Below are 23,223 nucleotides of genomic sequence, written 5' to 3' on the forward strand. Positions count from 1 at the left end.
GCTCAAAACAGAGGGGTTTTTTTTGTGAACTACCAAATAATTTTGAATAGCAGGGAAGAAAAAGAAGGCTTTCTGCTATGGTGAAGAAGCCACGACACAAGGTAAGTAAAAGGAACAGGAATCCAGATGGCATGTTTTACCTCCTATAGTTGTGATGTAGCATACGGATACTGCTGGCCCAAGATCCCTGAACACATCAAAGTGGGTTGAACATATGGACACATACTTACAGTACAGCTCTGTGAGACCTAAGGTGCTGCCTACACATCAAAGGCAACAGCTTAATGCTTCATAGGGTGTTGACAGTCTCTCTCAACACCCTCTGTTAACAATAAAATGTGTGACCCTTTAAATTTTTAAAAACCCTTACGAGTTTGACAAGTGCTTGAAATTATTCTCAGTGAAACATCTATAAATTCAAGACAGCCACCTCACTAATGCAAAAATAATTTAGGAAAAACCCGTTTTGATATTTTAGACCTCAAGTCATCATTTTGAAGTAGTAGTCAGTCATTCTATTTCTATGGATCTGGTCAATTACTATCTGATTAGCTCTTCTGAAAACAAGAAGCATTTAAGTGGCATAAAGAATAACAGAAACAGTTTCCATCAAATTGTTTCTTCCCTCCACACGTGTTATCAATATCCCAATATACTTAAAAGCAAATCAAGCAGTACTCACTTCTATAAACTTCTAACCATGAACATACACTATGCTACAATAAAAATTAGTTTGTGTATTACTAAACCTAGTTTACAGTATTTAAAAATGCCAACATGCTTCTCTTCAGTTTTGCCATGAGAGAAACAGAACTCTATTAGACACCAACTGACAAGAGTAAGTTGATGAATGCCACAGGGAATATGGAAGCTCATATGCAAGCACAGATCAATTAATAATGAAAGGCTTTTGCTGGAGGTACTGACAAACATAGCTAGGAAACTTGTAGTAATTAAGATCACTTAGAGATAAGATAATTCAGCAGCATGTGACACCACTGCTGCTTAAGAGATGTGATTCCACAAATGTATGCAATGTGAATTTTTTTAACTTGGGTTTCATTTTAATAACCTAAAGGGTATTTTCAAATGCCTATGTGGATCATTCCTAACAAACTGAGATTAGTGAAATACCCATTCAAGTACTGGTGTTTTCCACATGAGAAACAGCAAAAGTCTAATTCACTTTTTTGGCTGCTAGAAAGGGAAGTTTCCATTTCACTCTTGCCTTTGAAGGTGGCACACTATCACATACATTAAATTGAACCCCAAACCTAGCAGGCTCTTTGTTTTGTAAAGTACAAAACCATGAAAGAGCACAATCCTTAGGTAAGGAAAGTCATATTTGGATTGTTAAATGTATCAATTGACACTCTGTATCACCTTTAAAAATACCACACCAATTTTACGTTGAGTGTTTTAGACATTCAGCTCATTCAATTAGCGTATTTTTAGGAATGAAAATATTTTAAAGAAAATACAATAAACTGGGATCTTAAATTTTATGCAATCATTTTTCTAAATAATCTTCTTGATAGCAGTTCTAAAATTTACTCTGCTTCTGCATTCCCACAAAGGCTGTGATAGCAGCAAATACCCCCAAAACACATACCTGCACAGGAGGTGCTTGGTTGCTAAAGCAACTTACACACATCACAAACATGCCGCAGCTTGGAAACCTCTGCACTACCAAATATTTTTAATTAGAATTCAGATCTATCTAGTCAGCTTCTTTAAATGATTGTGTTATTGAAAAACAAGGATTTAGCAGCTCCTTGGAAAAACAGACAACTGTGCAGTATGTGACGCATAATACTGGGTGCCAAGAATACTGATGTTTCACCACACTAAACACAAGAACCTGTATATCCTTGTGCCATGTTTCTGTATTTTTAAAATTAGTTCATTTAAAACAGATCAGCAAACTTTTGTGATCCTAACAGCGCATAGGCAGTTCGTTAAGAGCTGTCTCAGTGTGTTTCAAAGAGTCTGTACATCCATTCATCCCAAAAGTTCTTCAATGTGGAACCACTCGGCACTTTTTCTTCTTCACACACAACTGTGAGACAATGCTTGGATATCTTCATTATGTTAAGGTTACTATACAGAGATTCAAAATTATTTATTTAGATGAGAAAAGCAACAGAAAGAACAAGAGAATAAAGACAATTTCCCCAAGATTTTTGCCTGCCAGGTATTTAGTTGTAGAACTCGAGGGCTGTATCAAGACCTGTGCTGCTTCTGTCTATTTAGACAGCAATCAGTATACACTCTTTTCGTTCCATTTTTCTTCATTAGAACTTTTATTTGGAAGTGGGTCTTGAACATTTTTTGCTACCTACATTAAGCAATCACTCAGAGGCACAGAAGTACTGCCAATTACCTAGTGAAATCAGCTGATAAACACTCAAGAGGCAAATTACAGCTGGGAAAATTGAAGTCTCCTAATTTACCAAAAGATTTCAAGACAAAAGCAAAACACTCCCCCATCCCCCATATCAGCAGTTCTTTATATAAGAGAGGTCTCCTGCCTTCCAAAGGGCTGTAGGAGAAGAAAAGGAAATAATACCCCAAGCCCCATCCAGCCTAAGAACCAACAAAGCATAAGGCGATTCCATAGACGCACAACTTGAACGAAGTCACTTTGGGGGTCTTTGTGATGTCATCTGAAATGGGAAATACACAGCTGCATCATAAAAACTGCAGCACAGCAGAAACACTACTTAAATACTCCTCAGAAAGAAAAAAATGGCAACACAACCAAATGCTGTGATACTGTCAAGCATTTTGGACCTGGGGGAAAGTTGTAGGCTTTCTCCTGCTTCTTCTTCACAAGCCCTTGGGTTCTTTACACAACCTCCTGTCTTTGCAGGGCTGCCACACCTCTCACATGTCCTATATAGGAGGCTGCAGGCTAGAACATGCAGGTGTTTTCTTACTACTGTTGTTAATAGGAAAGTCAGCTGAGACCCTCCTTTTATCCGTTCCTTACCCTTTTTAACTTTAGTCTGCACACCTTAAGTTTAGTTTTGCCACTCTGAAAAGTGTTGCCATCTCAGCAAAAAGGTTGAAGGTCAGCTTTCACCTTCTGCACTGCTGGAGCACAGTTCTTTCAATAGTATTCATGAATGGAACTTTTATGCCATAAGTGAGGTCGTTTTTTCTCTAAATAACTATATATAACATTTTGTCAAGTACAAAGTAATTCCAGTGAGCCATTGGGCTACCACAACATAAGAAAAAAAGCAGCTATTTGCTAATGGCCCCAGGAATTACCATGACTGCATGTATCAGTCTCCAATATAAAATAACCTGCTTGTGCACACAGCGACAAAGACTCAGCTTGCGAGTCTTGTTATGCTTATTTAAGACGCCTCAATAACTTCAAGGTTTCATATACCCTCACAAGAAAAAAAAGTTACTTTTGTCTATACACACAAGAGCTGTGTGTTTACAGCACAAAGGTTTTGGTTTGTAACAATCAAGTATCTAGGAAGTAAACCAGACAGCTAGATATAAAAATCTATTTATCTATCTATCTATCTATCTATATGTTGTCAACGTGCAGGTTCAAAAGAAGTTCTGCACGTATCTTCTTCACTCTTAGGTTAAACTCTTCACTCTTAGGTTTGCCATTAAAGATCTAAACCAGTTGTTTTATTTTCATTTCTTTCTCCCCTCACCTCTAACCTGAGGAAAGTTTCAGGGCATTAGAATTTCAAGAATTTCTTAGTGACTGAGAAGGAAGAATACCAGAAAGAGTACTACTAAACCTCAGAGATGTACAACTTTCCAATCCAGAAACAGATAGAGCACATGTAGCAAGAATGACAAGACTATTTAACAAAAAAAAAACCACCAACCCCCCCCCCAAAAAAGCTCCAAACAGAAACATTTACAAGTACAATTAAAAATTTATTTTTTTCTTTCTGTATTGAAGTGAGTACATGTTTACACACAATGTGACAAAAAAAAAAAAAATCATCTGCATACTAAGTAAGTACTAACTAAGATTGCAATTGTATTTTCCTTTATAACCATTGAGAATATCAGCAGGGAAACAGAAGAAAGAAAAAAAATACATAACTTTGCCTGGTATATTATCGAGTGCCTCAGGTTTTACTCATCCCCAAAACCTCACTCACAGGACACTTTTGGCAGAAGTCCCTGAACATTCTGTCCCCTCCAAACATTCAGTACAATCTAAAAAACAGGTTCAGTGGCACTTTAATATCATTTCAGTAACATTTGAGATACAGTGCACCCACATGGCATGCAATTTACTTTGCTGTAAGGCTGACTTAGACATAAGGCAAACATTACCTTAGCTCTCAAATATTCCATGATAAGACACCCTTAGTACATATACCTCTGTTAAATGCAGAGATGCCTTGATTCCCGTCATTGCTTTTCCTTCTGATCTAGAAAGCAACTCAGGGAGATGGTGTGCTATACTCAACACAAACTGCAAGGCATTAAAATGTTAAAAACAAACAGCAATGAATAAAAATAAACTATATTCACATCTCCAAAACTTATTTCCATCACTTAAATAATTTTATCTGCAATTACAAAATACATACACTTAAATATCTTTTTAAGGAATAATCATCTAAGAGATCACAGATGATGATTTGCTTTTGATAATCTAACTGCCCTATCTCTGGCATAAAGATAAACCTGGACAGTGTTACTACCTAGAAAATTTTCCTATTATAATAAATTTTCTTAAATATACAGTAAATTCTCTAACTACTCTGACAGATAGTGCAAATAAAGACATTCTTTGGGTCACAATTTAAAAATATTACCACCAATGCTATCCTCAATTTAATAGTGTTTTAGTAAGTAAGTAACAAAATATTTTAAGTGTACACATTTTCTAACGTTTGTTTAGCAACACATTTTCCTCAGTTACCTCGGCTTAATGCAGATCACAAAAAATGAATAAGCTACAATACTGCTCGCCTATCCAAAAGATATGTTATATTCATACTTAAATAAATATATTTAGAAACCTACCTATAAGTTTCTCATTGCTTTCCACATATTGTTATTATCCAATGGTCTACTACACCAAATCAATGATATCAAAATATCTTTAGAGACAACAAAGATCACTTCAGAAGCACTGCTCAAAGGCAATGAAATAATGCTTTGAGAACCTAAGCACGTTAGGCCTACATAGATCCAAGCACATTGTAGAATACAATAGTTTACGCTTGTTTCAGAGTCAACTACTTCTTTGCCCTAGCCAGAGATAAAAAGCTTATCTTAAATATTATCCATCAATGACATAGCAACACAAAGCAGCCCTGTTTGCTATCTAATGTTGCTTGCTGGCTTTACACGTTTATTTGAAGTCACTGGCACCTGATGATTAGTTCCATTAGTGGTATTTGTTGCTGAGCCATTCACAACGATGTAATCAACCTTGTTTTCCAATTTCACGAGGCGTTGTAAGATGTCATCCAGAAGAACAGCAATTGTTCTCTTAAGATCAGCTGAAGATAATGGAAAAAACAAATTACAGCCTGTTATTTACTACGTGTGGAAAAGAACTGCTATTTCAACATATTCACATCTTAACACTTGCTATCCTCCCTACCACACTTTTTGGAAAGGAGTACAGGTTGGTATACAAGTACAGAATTAAACAGCTGCTTGATTTTTCTTTAATACCATTTCTTTGTTATTTTAGGGAAGGGAGATACCACCATAACAGGGAATGGTGAAGGCAGCCAATTAAATATTAGAGTGTAAGAACAAAAACACTAGTTGGAACATTAGAAGTGACTGTTCAAAGGTATTATTTCAAATTTCATCCAGACAACAGCATTGGAATACTCAGATATGTCATCTTTTAGCCTTGGATGCAAGAGACTATATCTAAATATTTTCCAGCATAAAGAAGGTAGTTAATAGCTTTCCCCTAAATGACAGATTTAGCCCATAGAAAAGCTGCTATTAGAAGGTATCTTTTTGCTTCTTACCTAAGCTACAAAGCAAGGGTAAAAAAATCTATTTACATATTTATTGACTGAAAAATAAGAGAAAATATAGGAAAAAAAAATCTCATGCTCTGGAACACAAAACCAGTAACATCTTTCTACAGAAGCTAATTATGCTGTTGCCAATCACCATCTTCTTTCAGATTTGAAAAAAATTAACAAACTTACCAGATTTTACAAGGTGTCAAGACTCCCATTACACATGAAGACATCTACAAACTCTGTCTCTACCCCCCACTCTCTAATTAGTTCTTAACTAAGCAGAAAGATTGGGGAGAAAGATCACAGGCATCAAAGTGAAAAAATAGGAGTAAAATAAATAAAATTAAAAATCAGTAGTAAATTAGGTTTAAAAAAGAGAAGTCTCAGGTCAGCCCCTTCGTCTAAAATTAACTAGTTCTTGTTTAGTAATGTTAACTTTGAGAAAATAAAAAATAAATTGCTTATCAATTCAAGCCAGAGCAGGGTCTACTGCCAGTAACAGAGGGTGGGTCATGTACTCTGTAATATCATTCTGTGCTCAACAGTCTGAGGGAAGGAATTGTCAAGTTTTAATTCTGATGATCAGCCTGTAGATCAAGAGATTACTTCATTTTTTATTAAATTTCAGACAAAACCTCAGAAGACAAGTCTCATTTGGAAATACACTGTAAGACTTACAGAACAGGAGAAAGCTACAGTACAAAAGGATTTTTCAGGGTTTTTTTTAATGATAGAAAAACTTAATTACACAGTAAAGGAAGGAAGTCCTTGATGACAAAAAAGAAAAGTGGAAGGAGAAAACAGGGAAGAAAAGAGAAGGCAGTCTCTTGCTGTCATAAAAATTAATTTTAAGAATGAAAAGATTGAAGGTTTAAACACTTTTTACTGTCCTACTCCTCTTGGGTTGCTCCTGCACATCTTGTCATCACAGACTTGCTTCCTTCTTCCTGAGCAGGAGCAAAAAGACTTCAGACACATTTTTGCTGCTTGCACTCTTACCAAATGTCTATAAAGGGCATCCTACAACAGGCAGAGGTATTTAAGGAAATCTTAAGAAAGGGATCAAAGTACATTACTACACATCCTTTCAGATACTACTTTTTAAAAATAAACATTTTTAGTTATCTTTTCAATATTTCAGAAGGTAGTGAATACTGGCCACTTATTTATCAAGTTAGGTACATATTCACAAGACAGGCAAATCAGACAGAGAGATATGATGCAGCAAGTATTAAAGCTCACAAGACAATAAACCTTATCTGTTATGGCTACTTCTAAAACAAGGGGAGATTCTGCTAAATTCATAATTGCCTTCCAGTCTCCAGACTACAAACTCAACTAGTATGTTGCTTTTTCACTGCTTTTTTAAGGAGAAGAAAATTCAAGAAATAAAAGTGAGAAATTAGCAATGAGGTACTAGAACCCGGAATGTCGAAGTGACAATAGAAAACTTTGTCCCTGTATCAAGCACGTGCTTATTCCTCAGAAGCTGGAGATTCAGAAAAAAGCATAATGTAACTGTTACTTCTGTAAGTAACTGTATTCATGTACCTGGAGAGATCTAAAAAAAAATCCTGGAAAGCAAAAATTTCATGTCTGAAGCCTGATTTTGCAACTCATCTTAATCTTCAACTTCATTGAATAAACTAAAATCAAATCAGTTATTATAAAGAGGTTTTTTCTGCTGAAGAGCAGCATATACTACTTAAAAAAAAAAATTATAACTTTACAGTTTTCAGAAAAAGAATATATTCAAGTAACTAGTATGGCTTTTTTCCTCTTACCATATCCTGCCACAGAGGCTCCACCACCACCATTCATTAGGTTTTTATTTTCTTCTGCCAGTGCTTTGACATATCTTTTACTGAGATCTAATATCTGTCCACGCAGCTCAGCACTGCTTTGGCGTCTTGGATACTGGAAAGTGTAGCGTAGCAACATCAAACCCCAAATGATACCAAAGACTAGTAAAAACATACTCAGTTTCTGGGACATATTTTTTCTTGGAAATGTTAGAAACATTTCTGATGAAGGCCACAGGCGTGTCCTAATTTCAAGGTAAGTAACTGAATTTGGCTTTGTCAAATTATATTACATATTAAACAAAAATAGTATTTCTGTGAAGTGAAAAATCTTCTAGCTGGATCATCTTGAACATATCTTCTCATGGTTTAGTTGGTCGTGATTCCTGAAATTTGTAAAGTACCACTTGGTTATTCAAAACTGCTACAGTTGTTGAGATCAAGAACAAATATCAGTTTCCAAATACAGTATCATTGCATAATCTAGCAAACAATTGTGGGTTTTTATCTGCTTAGAGGTTCAGTTATCTTTCCATCTCACCTGTTATTCACAGGGTTTCCTCCTCCTATGTTTACCTATTTTTATTCTCCAAAAATCAAAACTTCTGTTCTTCCACAAATCACCTTAAGTATTTTAAATACCGGAATTTAAACTGACATTAAACTCAAATGCATTTCAAAGAAAATGCAGTATCTAGAAGAGACCTGTAAAACATTTCTATACAACATTGTGATGAACTATACACATACATCTACACACAAGATCTTGTTCAATGATTCACTTGATTCTTACTCTTCACTTCGAGGCACAGAGCAAGTATGAACAGACAACATGGGGAATGATGTTTCTTGATTGGTTAGCTAGTTCAAAGTTTCCTCTCCTGGTTTTGTACACCATTAAGATTTGTTTTGGTTTCTTACTACTGAATAAAAGATAAAACCAAAATAAATTGGCACAATGCACCTACCTTCAGGATTTTGCTACGACTTTAAAAAATATCTTACCATAGTACCCAATTCTGATCCTTCAATAGACTAAGGCTTCAGGAGGAAAGCAAGTGGTAGGAAAGCTTCAGCACTTAAATAACAAATGTTCAGACAGTTTGAAGCAGTTTGAGCCACACATCTTCAAGGATGTACTGGGAAAAAAAAGAAAAGATTTAAACAAAAAGTGAAGATATCTTCGTTTACTTGTGGAGTAGTTGCAGTTGAAGGCTTCAAGCTACATGCTTTTAAAACAGAAACACATTTTAAAACCTAACTTCAAGCAACTGTTAGGGAAGAACATAGAATTCATTTCCATTTTATTATGAATGCATGCATTTGAATGCCCAGTAACTGACTTCAACTTTTACTTTTAAAAGAAAGCTTGGTAAGAATCTCACTCAGCATTTCCTTCTTCTTGCATTATAAGACAGTGACAACAGATGTTCAGGACTCATAATATATGTACATGCACATATATTTACATATTCATCATTCTTTTACTAATTTTTACCCCTCAAATGTATCCCACATTTTCAGACTCTTTCCATGTGTACCTTGTATTTCTCATTTTTCACCCAGCTCTGAAACTACTCCAATTATTCAATACCTTCTTAAAAGAGAATTTCTATTATTTAACATAGTCCAGATAAAGCTACTCATTTCACACAATAGTTACACTTTTCCTCATTATTCCCAGTTCTTCCCCACATATTACCTGACACAAGCACTTTTTAGACTGATATTACACATCTAATAGGGTTCCTCACCAGACGTTCTGTAGTGGCACGTTAGGCCTTGGTTTGTATCAGAATATCGATACCGAGTATCTCGCACTGCTGAGCTCTCATCTAAACCTGACTCTGTCTCCATGGCATTTTTTGTCCCCTCCACTGACCAGTTCCACCAGCCTTATGCCAACACCCTGCTGTCTGCTGCCTACACAAGTGTCACTGCCAGCAGGGCCCCGAGCCCTGCTTGTCGCTTACCCTTCACCTTCGCTCTTCAGGTAATCCTCTCAACAAGCAAGCCAGCGTGCCTCATTCAAGTGGCAAATTTTTGAAGTGCTCTAAAATCAACGTGCATATCTCAATTATTCTGAAAATGATCAACCCAAGGCAGGGAGACATAAGGACTTGGACACCAAAGTTGCTGTAAAGTAACAACGTGCTGTGTATAAAATGCCCTATGGTAACCACTGCCAGTACATAAACTCTTACTGCTGGGTGCACTAATGCAAGTGGCAATCCCAAGTCACTGAATGAGGAAAGCTCACTTCACCCTCCACTGTGGGGCATGATTGTGCACAAGGACAGACAGTCAACACACAGTAATTTGAACCCCCACTGTAAATGCAGTGGGATGTATTTTGTTCAAGAAATGTGCTTATCCCCCCCTAAAACTGTTTTAAGATACAAATTTGTCTTAAGTACATAAAATAAGAGAGAAAACAATAAAAACTTACATTCCACAGCATGAATATCTGGAATTGTGTGGTTTAAGATTTCCTGAAACAGATCTTCCCTAAACATGCACTAACCAAAACTTCTTTTCCCTAGCTCTTTGCCAAATCTATGGCTCTGCACTCAGACTTTAAAGAACAAACTGCACCCACATCGTTATGTATCTACATAATCTCTGAACAGTATTAAATATGATGGAAGACATTTATGAGGTCCAGGAGTAGAGGATTCATGTGATAGCTGAGAAGACCAAACAGTATCCCTCAAGAAGAGACCGTAAGTTTCAACCCCCATTCCCAAAAGTCTCTACTTCTTCTATTAATCAAAATAATAATTGAAAAAAAAAGAACAACCCAACAAAACTGAAAAGAACAAATAGCTCTTACAAAACTTGAATTTAGTTCAGCTCTCCACATATCTCCAACCATATCTCATCCTGAAGCATTTAGACAAGATCACTACAGTCCTTTGGAGCAGAAATAACTCTGCCATCACACTGTAAATAAGACCACAAGCCAGGATAAGAGGTCTAGCCAAGAGGAACAGATTGAATAAACTCCTGCCAAGCAGCAGCAGGAATTGCAGACTGGGCCATCGCCACGTATATCTGATCCACAGTGTACATGCTGACTACCGAAACTAATGGAAATCAAGGACTTAACCTGCTGGGAAATTGCCTAACACCCAAATACTGACACTACGCAAAGGAACTGGGAGCAAGGTGCACCAAAATTAAGAGAACTATTTGTATTTGTCACTTTTCGTACAAATTTTTAAAGGCCATTCCCCCTTAATGAATTCCAGTGTAATCTCAAAGTTCTGGAGATTTGGTCTCCTCTTTCCCCCTGAAGCATGCACTTCTAGTGACCCATAACATACTCCCTGCAAGACCCTTCCAAGGTTACATGGGGGGGGCGGGGGGAAGCCCAAGCTTATACCCACATGATTTGGAAGTAGGAAAAACACAGCATCGGAGCAGCAGGAGCACATATTAGGAAGAAAATAGCACAGTAAAATGGATGGATTGGAATATTCTTGTACCTCCTGTTGCCCTGAAGGGTCACCACTTCTCTATGAGAACATTATAGTTTAAACAAAACTTGGACTCAGAATGGACTTTAATTTTCAATAATTCAGAGGTAGTATCCCATAAGGTAAAAGCACACATGTAAGAAGGAACATTGCCTCTTCTGATCTTTATTACTCTCATTCTCTCAAAGTACAGAATTTGCTGAGTTGGAAATCCTCCCTGAGCAGGAAAAAAAGGAAGCTGAGACATCCTTCTTCACACTGATTTATCCTGGAGAGAAATGCTGGCATACCACTCTCCCAACCACAACTGAGGGACTTTTGTGGCAAAGGCAGTCAAAGCGCTGCAGAGAGCAACAGGAAAAAAGGGTGCATCTGATCTACACCTTCTTGGAATTCCTACCATCCCTAATCACGGAGACTGAGACAAAAGGAAGACAACCATGACGATGAAGGAGTACGACCAGAATAAAATTTGAGTATGTGAGGAGGGAAAGAAAAGAAACAAAACCCAAAACCAACAAACCCAAAACAAAACAAAATATTCAACAAAACAAACCCAAATCAAACAAAACTCTGGCAAAATGGCAATCCAAGAATCCATGAACGTGCTGATTTGGCATGGCCTGGTGGCGATGCACCACACCCCCACCGTTTCGGCAGCCCATGGCGAGCCTGGCCTGCCTGGCTGCCCCATGCCAACCATGCCGCGGCGGCCGCCACCGCCTGCGTGGTGCCAGCAGGGCCGTCTGGCTGGCGGGGGAAACATGGCGGGCGAGTCCCCAATGCGGAACCTGGACGAAATCAACCTCTCGGCGCTGCGGGATCCTGCAAGAATCTTTGAATTGGTGGTAGCAGGTTTTTTTCTAGCTAGAGAAGAGGAGGAAGTGAGGACGTGTGAAGGAGAACAACATGGCGGCAACACGGTCAGTGGAAAAAAAGGGGGAGGAGGTGCTCCAGGCGCCGGAGCCAAGATTCCTCTGCAGGCCGTGGTGAGGACCATGGTGAAGTCCTACAGCCCATGCAGTCGACGGGGGATGCAGAGATCCACTTGGAGCCCGTGGGAGAAGTGCTCACACCTGAGCGGGTGGATACCAGAGAAAGCTGTGATACAGTGGGAGACGCGGTGGAGAGAGGGGGCCCCTAGTTCCAAACTAGAGGAACCTATCCTTAGTGGACTGCACTCTGTGGACGAGTGACCCACACCGCAGCAGTTTCGGGAGGACTGTTTGCCCATGGGAGCGACTCACGTTGCAGCAGTTTTGGCAGGACTGCTGCTCATGAGATTAGAGCCACGCCGGAGAAGTTCACGGAGAACTTGTCTCCCGTGGGAGGGACTTGCAGCATTGCAGAAGAAAGACTCCTCTCCCTGAGCAAACAGAAAAAGATCTCAAGTGACGAACTGACCCAAACTCCCACACCCTCTTTCCCTGCACTGTCGGTGGGAAGGAGGAAGGGGCTGGGGGGAAAAAAAGGTGTTTTAAAAGGCTTATTTTATTCTCATTATCCTCTGACTCTGTTAATAATAAATTTACTTTATACCTTTAAATTTGAACCTGTTTTGCCCTTAAAAGTGTTTTCTCTCAGTCCTCATCCCAACGCATGAGCCCTTCATTAATTTTTTTCCCTCTCTGCCCAGCTGAGAGCAAGAGAAGGTGAGTGAACAGCTTTCATGGGTGCCTGGCATTTGGCCAGTGTCAAACCACGACAATGAAGAAGAGAATATTTTCCAGATAATCCTTTCAATAAGCACCGATTCAAGTGCCAGTTTTCTGAAGTTCTTTGAATCAGCATGCATATTTCAATTATTCTGGAAAGTACAAGCCCAAGCCAGGAGCAACACTAGAACTTGGAGCTACAACCAGTTCCTGAATGAGGATCCAACACTATGTTTCTCTCACAGACATACAAAGAGCTTGGTTTTCTTCACTGTTTCACTGCTGATTGTCTAAGAAAAGTACTGCCAAAACCTACCAACGTGGATACAACTTCGTCCAGGGCTAGCACAACACTGACATACATCTGGCAACAAAAACAATGAACTAAGGCACTCATCCACTCCAAAATAAAATCATGTCTCTATCCTGTGACCTGTATTTCAAAATCAGTCATATATAAACCATATTATTTACTGCATGAAACAAAAGGAGCAAAAGTAAAAGAAAAAGCTACAGAACATGCATTGTATGTTCCATAATAAAGCAAAGTTCTAGTAGCTCTGATACTACTTAACTAAACAGTAGCATTGGACTTCAGTTTGAATACTGACCCCTCTCCATGGAAACCAGCCCATACTTACAAAACAGCATTCTTGAATTTTGTTGCAAAGTCTTCCTCAGATTCTGCTTTACTCATTCTCAGAAAAACCAAGAGATTATATTAACATACAACACAAAGGAATGCCTCATACATCCCCTGAAACAACCTCAGGTTATCAGGAAAACAAGGCATACCTAAATCCTTAAAAGCTTATTGTACCTTACAGCACTGCCACTTCTGCCAGTCAGTCAGCTCATGGAAGACTGGCACATACTCATCATCATTTTTCTAGCCTACCCAAGAGATGGCAGCCTTCCTAAACCACTAGAAATGGTTACAGGGCAAATTTAAACCAGTCCTGCAGAGATGATTTGTGTCCTTTCTAGTTTTGAAAAATGTACAGGACAGATGACGATAATTATTTGTAAGAGAAAAAGCAGCAGGTCCATCAGGTATTTTTGGTAGTTATTAATAAACAGTTTGCAAATGCAAAGAATACAGAAAACCAAAGCCTGAGAGAATCCCACTTGATTCAAAGATCAAAAATACTTTTAAGGATAAAGCGAAGAAAAGTGCAGTGAAAATAATATTGTTAACATACAGTCCAATACAGTCACCTCTTTGGTCATATAATTTTGAAAGATAGAATCTCAAATACTAAGGCAGTAGTTCCTCAGCGATACTCTAGATACCTAGACAGGTATGAACTAATGAACTAATGAACTAATACATTAAGAAAATAGGCTTGATAAGTGGGAATTTTACTTAACCTATTACTACCACAATATTTATCTGTTCCTCACTTCCAAATTATGATGAACAACAACATGACACTGTGAATTCAAGAGCAGGTCTGGCTTTGCAACCAGTTATTATTACTAACTGCATAAACAGAAGAAGTGATTTATCAAGACAGAGCTTAAAAAAAAAAGCCATACACAGTCATAGAAGCGTGCATCCAATTACAGAGGAAGTGGAAAAAATCTTGTAATAGAACAGACAGCAGACAGAAATCAGGACAGTACCAAAGCTGACATTAATAATTACTATAAAATAATTGTACAGTACAAAATTGGAATTTATTACCATCTCAGTGGGAGCACAAGAAGTTTCTGAAATTATTAATGATTTAAAATTACCACACTAAAATTACATCTGTACAAGAAATAACTATTAAATTCATGGCAACAAACATCCCTCAGTACAGAAAGGGTACTGTATCAGTAAACAATAAACTGTCTGTAAACACACAGGGTGATATCTCATTGCAATAGCCAACAAACATTTCAGGAAGACAAGAATCACTGGGCTTTACAGAATACCAGGAAAAAAATTCTACAGTACCATCAAGCTCCATTCTATTATTTTCCCTTTTTTTGCATCTATTTACAGGATGCACCCTCTGGCCCATTTACCTCTGTGACCTCCAAAATATTTTGTTTTCTAATTTTCCAACAGAAAACTTTGAGCATCACTCAGCTGACAGGAATCAGTTGCACTGACCATTCTGAGAGCAGACAGGCTGGTTCTACGTTATTTGGGAAACTATCTGCAGTTTCTGCGCAGCAATGAAAATGGGAAGTCTAAGGAATAACTGACACACACCAAAACAGCATAGAACATATTCACTAGCCAGTTAATTGTAGAAGACTGATACAATGAAATTAGCACCTAGAATCCCAGGACATCACATGCTGAGACTTTTTGGAATGCCAAAAATGAGGTTTGTATTCTGGTAGTTTGCAGTCTTAGATGGTTGTTGGTTCGGCAGTAGGTGCGATTGTTGGTTTGGCAATCTGCATGAGGTGCAGCTGCCAAACAGGTGCCCAAAGAAGTGAAGTGTTTACACAGAGCCCTGTTTAAAACCAGTGCATAAGGAAGAATCACATTCCTCGTATTTTTATGAGTGCACGAGTTCTTGAGAAGATGCCAATAAAACTACTGTCCTGTACTGGTACATCCATACTGGTGACTGTTGCAGACCAACACTGTCCTTTGGTTCCCAGGTTCACTCAGACAGCTGCACAGCACCATAAAAGAGCAGGATCTTCTACTCAGAACCAACCATTAAAAGCAATGCCAGTTCCCAGACAAGTGAAACCACATTTAGCTGTCTTTTGTTAAAATTTACTCTTAGCACTTCAAGTATTCTATTATTGTTGCTGTAAAATTTGGTCAACAGAAAAACATCACAGCAGAGAGGGAAAAGAGGATAGATACTTGACTGACAAAACTTCAGCAATCCTGACATAACAGAGCCCACCCAAATGGGCTCTGATGAAACTCAAGGGTCTTTTCAAACTGCATCATAGATGAGCAGATAGAAGAGACCGTTTACATTAATAGCTGCTAGATTCAAGTGAAAATACCAGTACTATAAAACACATTGATATCTTAAGAACAGGTAAGAAGGCACATTTCTGGGCAAAAAAAGGCTGCTCTAGCACTATGAAGGCTGCTGGCCTGCAGGTTTTAGCAGTTCTGTACCACTTTTAGAGCGTGCTGCCAAAGGAGTCTGCCTTTGTGTCTTTTCCAAGGCATCTATCTTTATACCTTCTCCTGCAGCATGTGTTCCTTCATTCCCTGCTTCTACATGCCCAAGACTTGCAATTACCTTGGCATACTGAAAAAAAAAAAATCCTTTTGCCTTATTGCTAGCTGTCTTTTGGGGAATACCTTTAATGGATATTCCAAGTGAAGGAAACATGAGGTTTAAGGGAATAGCAAAAATGGGTAACTACCAAAAATACCTATTTTTCTGCAAAGAAAGAAGAAAATCTTGTGTGCTCCCGACAGTTCCTGTCTCTCAATGCAGCCAAAGGATATATGGGCCAACAAAAGTCACAGCTCATCAAGCAGACACAGTACTGCTGCTGATGAGCTGCTGGGACTACCTCAAACGTATCTTAAACCAGGAATGGTTTTACCTCCTACAGACTTCTAAGAACAGCACCAATTTGTCTTGTAGCTGAACTTCGAGTTGAAAGCACAAACATATTGCTTTTGGCTTGAAAACCCACACAACAAGCTTACAGTGGCTCTGGTATAAAATTATCTGAGAGCCCAAACACTAGACTACCTTTTGTCAGTATTTTAGAAATACTGGAGAGCTGTTTCTATTTAAATGCATGCAGTCCTATTTTAATTGGTTTTGCTTTACACCTACTACCAATAATTATTTTCATTTTGCATTGTGTCTAAGGACTCCCCTCAAGTACTTTAGAGTATCTTTTTTTTCAGCACCTTCCCCCTTTATTTTGCCTACTACTGCCAATGAATGCTTTTAAAATAAACCAACCATTTAAAAACAGAAATTCTTTGTTCCTTGCCCATGGGCAGTCAGCCAAGATTCAAGATTTTGAGAGGGGAAATGGCTTGGCAAGGCTTATGAAGAAAATTAAAGCAAGCAGATATCAATAGGGACAGTATATCAATAGGGACAGTATGTTACACTTGCTGAACTTCCCCTCCTCCCACTGGGTCCATCTAGGTCCCAAAACATTTCTACATCTCTGTATCAGGTTCTTAAATAATAATAGTAATCATAAATATTTTTTTTAAAAATCTCAGCTTCATTTTCGCTGGGACACTTTATTTTCTCTTCATGCCTTATAGCCGCCATTCAGGTCACTGTAGGACCCTTGCTCCTTGATAAGAGTCACTTATGACAGAGCACAAGGCACCTTCCTGGCTTCTCGTTCCCCAGTAACACTGCCACAATTTATTAATTGCAGGCTGTGACAAGTACTCCCACAGTACCTCTGCTCCCTTGTGAAATATCACAGCTGTCTTTGTATCACTCTTTCCAAAGCCCCTGAGACTCCAAAACTTCCTCCTGAGATGATAATGTTTAGCTAATTTTGACTAGTTTTATAGAGAGCCAAGGCTGCGGAATGATGCATGTAGGTTACTGGTAAGAGAGGGACTTTGAATGTTTTAAAGAGACCTAAAAGGAAGGCAAGTGTCATTCAAGAGAACTAAGAGGGGAGTGGGGAGACAACTAACAAAGTGACAGCTGCAGTGGGGGAGAGATTGCCACTGCTCACACATGTACACACAGTGCACCACACAAACACTATTCCTGTAGAACGGCAACAAAAAAAAGGACTTGTTCCACCGGGGAGAGAGGAAGAACTTAACTTGTCTGGTTTTCTTTCAAGAAACCTGAAGAATTCAAACTGAGTATGAATTTGCCCACTGAAATTATGTTTCTATGGCAAAACTGCAATACAGACGAGGCTTTGGATTCGTGCTCCTTCCCAGTAGGCAGACCCAGGTGAAGATTTCAGAAAAATAACACTGGAGGAAAAATTAAAGACAAGTGATTTCTTTTCTTCTACATCTTTTCTTCTACAATCTTATTTCTAGATTGACTTGTCAGCTCATCTGAGCATAATAATGGATTATGACAGACATTAGTTAACTGTAACACCTCAGTGGTGTGCACTGCAAAATATTTTCTTCTTAACATTAAGGAGAGGTACCCAGAAATTTAACTGGATTATTTATATCATGGTAGCCTCCTATTTCTTCAGTATTACTGAAGAAACCAATTTCATTAGAATAAGTTTTACATTCCCTTGTCTAGCCCTCTAGTCCAGGCCCTATTTTATGTAGGCAAAGTACTCATTCAGTTCTGAGCAATCCAAAATTCATCTTCTAAATTACATAGGCAAATGCTAATACACCTACTTTTTTGTAAAGTTTGTAAAGTTTTTTTGTAAATCATAGAAGAAAATATAAGAGGCTATTATTAATAATGCTCAGTTGAGAAAACCCAGCCCATAAAATGGCACAAATTATCAATCACAGGTGAAAGAGGTTGTTAAAAAATAAATAGCATATAAAGTACATTCTAGCAGTAAACTTGTACCAGGAAAAATAAATTCATTTGAGTAACTGAGCCTCACAGATTTTTCACAGCTACTGAAAAATGGCTGGTTTTGACACTTACTAGTCTTCAGATACATTGACTACACAGCTGACAATTTTAGCTGACAGCATGCATTTATCCTACTTACAGTTTAGGCAAGACGCAAGAACTAGTCCCCTTTACTATTCTCAGAAAATGTACAAGTGATCATGAACTCCAGGGGAAATATCTTAATTTTAGCAGCTAAATGACATCCAATCCCCAAGATACACCACAATTTGTGATTAGCTAATACCAGTGCCTCCTTCAAGGAGGTAACAGACAAAAAGAGTGTCTAAAATCAGATACTACAAAAGCTTTAACAAGAAAACGGGGGGGGGGGGGGCGGGAGAGAAGTAGCTTTATTTCCAGCTGTAAAAAACTAGGAAAAAGACCTCTTTACTACACCAAAGGAATTCCAGCATAATTGCTTAATTCTCTGGAGCTCTCAAGTACCTATTAAACAACTACATATTTTAACAACTAAAATAGTATAAAGAGGCCAGAATAACCTAGGCTTTATACACATGGGTATCTGCAGTCAAAATAGGAACAGAGATAACAATAAATTTCTACATTTGGTCTAAAACTGCAACCACACTGCTTGTGACACTACCAGAAGATGCTACTCACAATCTAATATTATCTTCATATTGTCTCCTTTCTCTGATATTCTCACAAGACCAAAACAGCAATTCATTACATTTGTTCCTACGTTACAGTTAGTACAAATCACATGCACACTTAACTATGATGTGCATCATGTTCATATTCTGAAGGTTCTCTTAAAATAAAAAGTTGCAATTCCTACAAAGATCACTTTTCACAGTGAAAAAACACACCCCTCTGCCCCCAGTTCGCCCACTGAGGGGGCAAAACAACAACAACAAAAACCAAAACAGCAACCAAAAAGAACTAGTTAACCCAATCTGAACTGTTCTAAGGAAACTCCACGTCATGTCATAGCATAGAAAAAAAATTCTCTCTGCTTGTTTTGTGGCACACAAACACAGAAATTACACTCCACTCTAGTTGTCAGTATCTTTTAGAGGACAAAAGACATAAAAGAGAATTTACAGGATGCTGCCATGTTAGGTTAGGGAACCAAAAAGAGAGTTTATTAATAATGAATGATGAACAGAGCTACAGAAAAAAGGTAGAGGTAATAGTACGTTATACATATTTACCAAAATAAACTTAATTGAAGAAAAGTGCAGCCAAAACATCATCAGATGTTACATATAAAAGCAATTTTATTATATTGTAAGAAGGAAGCGTTATTCTACAACTCTCGCTGTCAGGAAATTTCATATATTATAATATCCTAAAACTGAATGTTTCAAACCTTGCAGACTTCATTCAGTATTATTTTTACCTATTTCTTCAATAGCACCAAAGAGACCAATTTCAGTGAAATATTTACTCCTTTGTTTTGGGGTTTTTTATGCAGACTTTTTAGTGCCCGGAGATCACTTAATCTGACATTGTTAAGGATCCTGCCTTTGCCTGAATACGAATATATTTTTTTTCCATCCTGTAAGTTCCATCACATCGCTGTAATCATGCTTTGCCTCTTTGGAAGTTATGTCCTTACGGTAGAAGACATCGATCTTGCAGAGTCACTGCAGTCATAGCTTAAGACTGGAAGACCACTGCTAATGGTGAAGGAAACCAGAACACCCTCGTTTCCTCCGCCGCTTCCTCCCCACCCAAGGACACTGCATCACAGCCCTGGGACACGGATCCCGGCCGGAGGGAACCCCGATCCCGGCACAACTCACCGCGCCGCGCCCCTCAGCGGGGCCCGCAGTGACACCGCCGCAGCCGCCACGAGAGCCGCGCAGGTACCGGGACCCGGCGGGAAGGAAGCCCGAAGGAAGACAAGCCTGTCCCGCAGCTCCTGAAAGAGGGGCGGGCCAACGCGGGCGCTCAGGGGCGGTGCGGACCCGCGTGTCCGGGACAGACGCAGCCACCCTGCGCCATCCCGGTCCCGCCCGAGCCTGCAGCCACCCCCACCCCTTCCCCCGTGAAAATACACACGGACGGACGGACGGACGGACGGACCCCCACCACGCTCCCGCTGCCCCGGCGCAGGGCGCGGCTCTCCGCCTCCGCCAGGGCCGGCGCGGCCCCCTCGCGCCACCCCCCGCGCAGCGCCCCCCGCCGGCCGCCCCGCGCTACCTCCGCTCGCTGCGCTCCCGGCCCGCACCCGCGCGCCGCTTCCGCCCCCGCCCCGCCGCGCGCCCGCAGCCCCGCCCCCGCCGCAGCGCGCGGCCCCCGCGCCGCCCGGCGCCGCGGGCCGCCCCCCAGCGGCGGGAGGGAGCGGGCGCCGTGCCCCGGCTCTGCGGGAATGCGTCCTCGCCCCTGCTCCGGGCGCTGCGACCCGCAGCGCGGGCGGAACGGGGACTGGGCACGTTTCGTCTAAAGGAGACTGAGAGGGGGTCTCATCAGTGCGTTTAAATATCTCAAAGGCGAGTGCCAAGAGGATGGTGCCAGACTTTTCGTTGGTGCAAATGTTATTTCATTCCTCTCCTGCCTTTCATTATCTGTAGACAGTCCTTTTGAATTTAATTTGCATAGCTATTGCTCTGTCCTTTTCAAATATGTATTAAGAATTTCTTCTCATAATATGTTTAAACTGCTGAATGGTAATGGCTAGAGAACAGCACACTAATCAATATGCTCTGCGATTAGCATAGCTTCTGCTTCCTCGCTTAACCAATTAATCCTATAATCTGTTTATGCAGATAAGAATACATGCAACTTTATACTTGCCTTACTGCCACTCCTATTTTTCCCTCTTCCTGATCCCTTACCAGTTGTTTATACCCTTTCACTTTAGGGAATGGGCCTGATCTGGGCCTATCTTTCCCCCCAAAATGTATTTTTTCCCAAAATTGAGAATACTCTATACTTATTACTGCAGTAAAGCTAACACTGTATTAAACCAGTATATCAATATTGCTTGAAAAACCTCTATAAGGCATGCTTGAAGAACATGTAATTATGTCATGTTAGTGTATCCTTTAGGCCATCTCTAGATGTTTTCTGTGCTCAAACCATCCTCCATTTAACAGAGACCCAGATCAGCTTTGCAGTTTTACTAATAATGAGTGAAAGCTGAAACACAATATAAAATAATTATTGTCTTTATGCTCCAGGAAACTACAGTGAAGTCGTAAAGAACAATGAAGGCAGATAAGTCATGGGAAAAAATGGTGAAGGCAGCTTGTAGTTTTCAATTCAAAATGTAAAATTTATTAGACTTTTTAAAAATAGGTATTTGTATCAGCAACTGTCATTTTTGTTTTAGGTTTAATTGCCAGAACATTTTAGGATAAGAGGAATGAAAAAAAATCTGCTGGAATAATGCAAATATCTTGAATGTGTGCATTAGTTCTAGTCTAACTCTCAGGAACTGAAATCACAATGTAGACTGTAGCTAGATCTTATATATGCACATGTTACAAAAAATGTATTCCTGTCCTGTATTCTCCTGACCTTTCCCTCCCTCCCCTGCTTGGTTTTGTTTTGTTTTCTTTTTAGTGGAACCATTATGTATTCTCAGTGGGTCCATCATATTCCATTTTTTTTCAGTGATCCATTCTATGGTACAAGACCGATTAGCATTTTCATCTCAGAATTTAAGCATGTCCTTCATGCTCATTCATTTTCGTTCCTGTAGTTAGAATATAGGCAACATTGGAGAGGATCGGCATATGCCAGAACAGTATGTGATCTTGCAGTAGATTAAGTACTGTACTAATAAAGTTACATTTGAAAAGGGAGATGAACAAATCTCTCAACCAGAGCTGAATGGAATAGAGCTGTTATAAAAGACAGATTATGAAATGGATTCAGAATATTTTTTGGAAAGTGAGACATCAGCAGAGGCTAAAACTCAGACCAGCCTCCAAGGAATGAAAATTTAATTGTAATTAAACAGGAACTGACTATGGAGTTGAATGAAACTTTTTAAGTGACATGCAAGAAACTTTTTGCCAAAATTAAATATTTTGCAGACCTAGATGACAAGGCAGACCTTTCCTCAATACTGCCTTCTTTACCATTGCAAGATAATTTACTCTTTAATCGATTATTTGCTTCCGAATCACCAAGGAAAAAGAGCAAGGGCTGGCATGTACAGTTCCAGCCTTCCATTTACAACAGAAGCACGAAACCATCAACATAATTTATGGTCCAGGTAGGAAGAAACACAAACCATTCCTGTAAAGAATGTATGTCAAGGCTCTGTTAGAACCTCAAGCTATGGTGACCACTGGCTACCAGTGTTCATGTGACATCTCCACTGGGACAAAGCACCTGTTGGAAACCCAGTGCTTTCCTGCACTGACAGAGCAAGTTTAGCTGCTTCATCATCTTTGGAAATTTTCTGACTTAAGGAACTACATCCTTTGTCTCAAATGCCTGCAAGGTATGAGCAGCTCTAGCTTTGGTGCATGCTGGAGGAGGAAGCACCAAAACTGCACAGGACACAGGAGCAGGGAAACCTTTCTGAGGTGACTGAGCAGAAAGGATAAAACTTTTAACAAAATCATGGTTAAAATGCAGTTCTCGTGATTGCAAGTCAAAATTTAGGCCTTTATTTCATAGAAGCAGTCAAGACCGACTCCTGTGACTTTACCTCCACGTGTGTACAACAATAAAAGCAGCCCTCCAGCTTTGCATATTAAATGTCCTCTTGCCATAACAAAACACCCCTCATGATGTGGACCTAAACAAATTCATACGGTTTCATAAATACATCTATATAAATGATC

General features: G+C 39.3%; 1 protein-coding gene across 7 annotated transcripts; it reads right to left on the reverse strand.

Annotated features, from left to right (window-relative positions):
- Nucleotides 1-3,894: 3,894 nt before the first annotated feature.
- Nucleotides 3,895-20,675, reverse strand: CCDC126 (coiled-coil domain containing 126). Of its 7 annotated transcripts, none has more exons than XM_032109652.1 (5): nt 20,624-20,661; nt 20,224-20,342; nt 8,801-8,934; nt 7,778-8,181; nt 3,895-5,504 (listed from the first exon to the last, which is right to left on the reverse strand). In XM_032109652.1, the coding sequence occupies exons 4-5, from the start codon at nt 8,013-8,015 to the stop codon at nt 5,323-5,325; spliced, it is 420 nt and encodes a 139-aa protein (XP_031965543.1). In that variant the 5' UTR covers nt 8,016-8,181; nt 8,801-8,934; nt 20,224-20,342; nt 20,624-20,661; the 3' UTR covers nt 3,895-5,322. The 7 variants fall into 7 exon arrangements, with proteins under 7 accessions (XP_031965543.1, XP_031965559.1, XP_031965573.1 ...); XM_032109668.1 differs by lacking the exon at nt 20,624-20,661 and adding an exon at nt 20,507-20,522; XM_032109682.1 differs by lacking the exon at nt 20,624-20,661 and adding an exon at nt 20,491-20,505.
- Between the last annotated feature and the right edge of the window lie 2,548 nt (nt 20,676-23,223).

The sequence above is a fragment of the Corvus moneduloides genome, chromosome 1 (assembly GCF_009650955.1).
Source record: "Corvus moneduloides isolate bCorMon1 chromosome 1, bCorMon1.pri, whole genome shotgun sequence".
Classification (NCBI taxonomy): domain Eukaryota; kingdom Metazoa; phylum Chordata; class Aves; order Passeriformes; family Corvidae; genus Corvus; species Corvus moneduloides.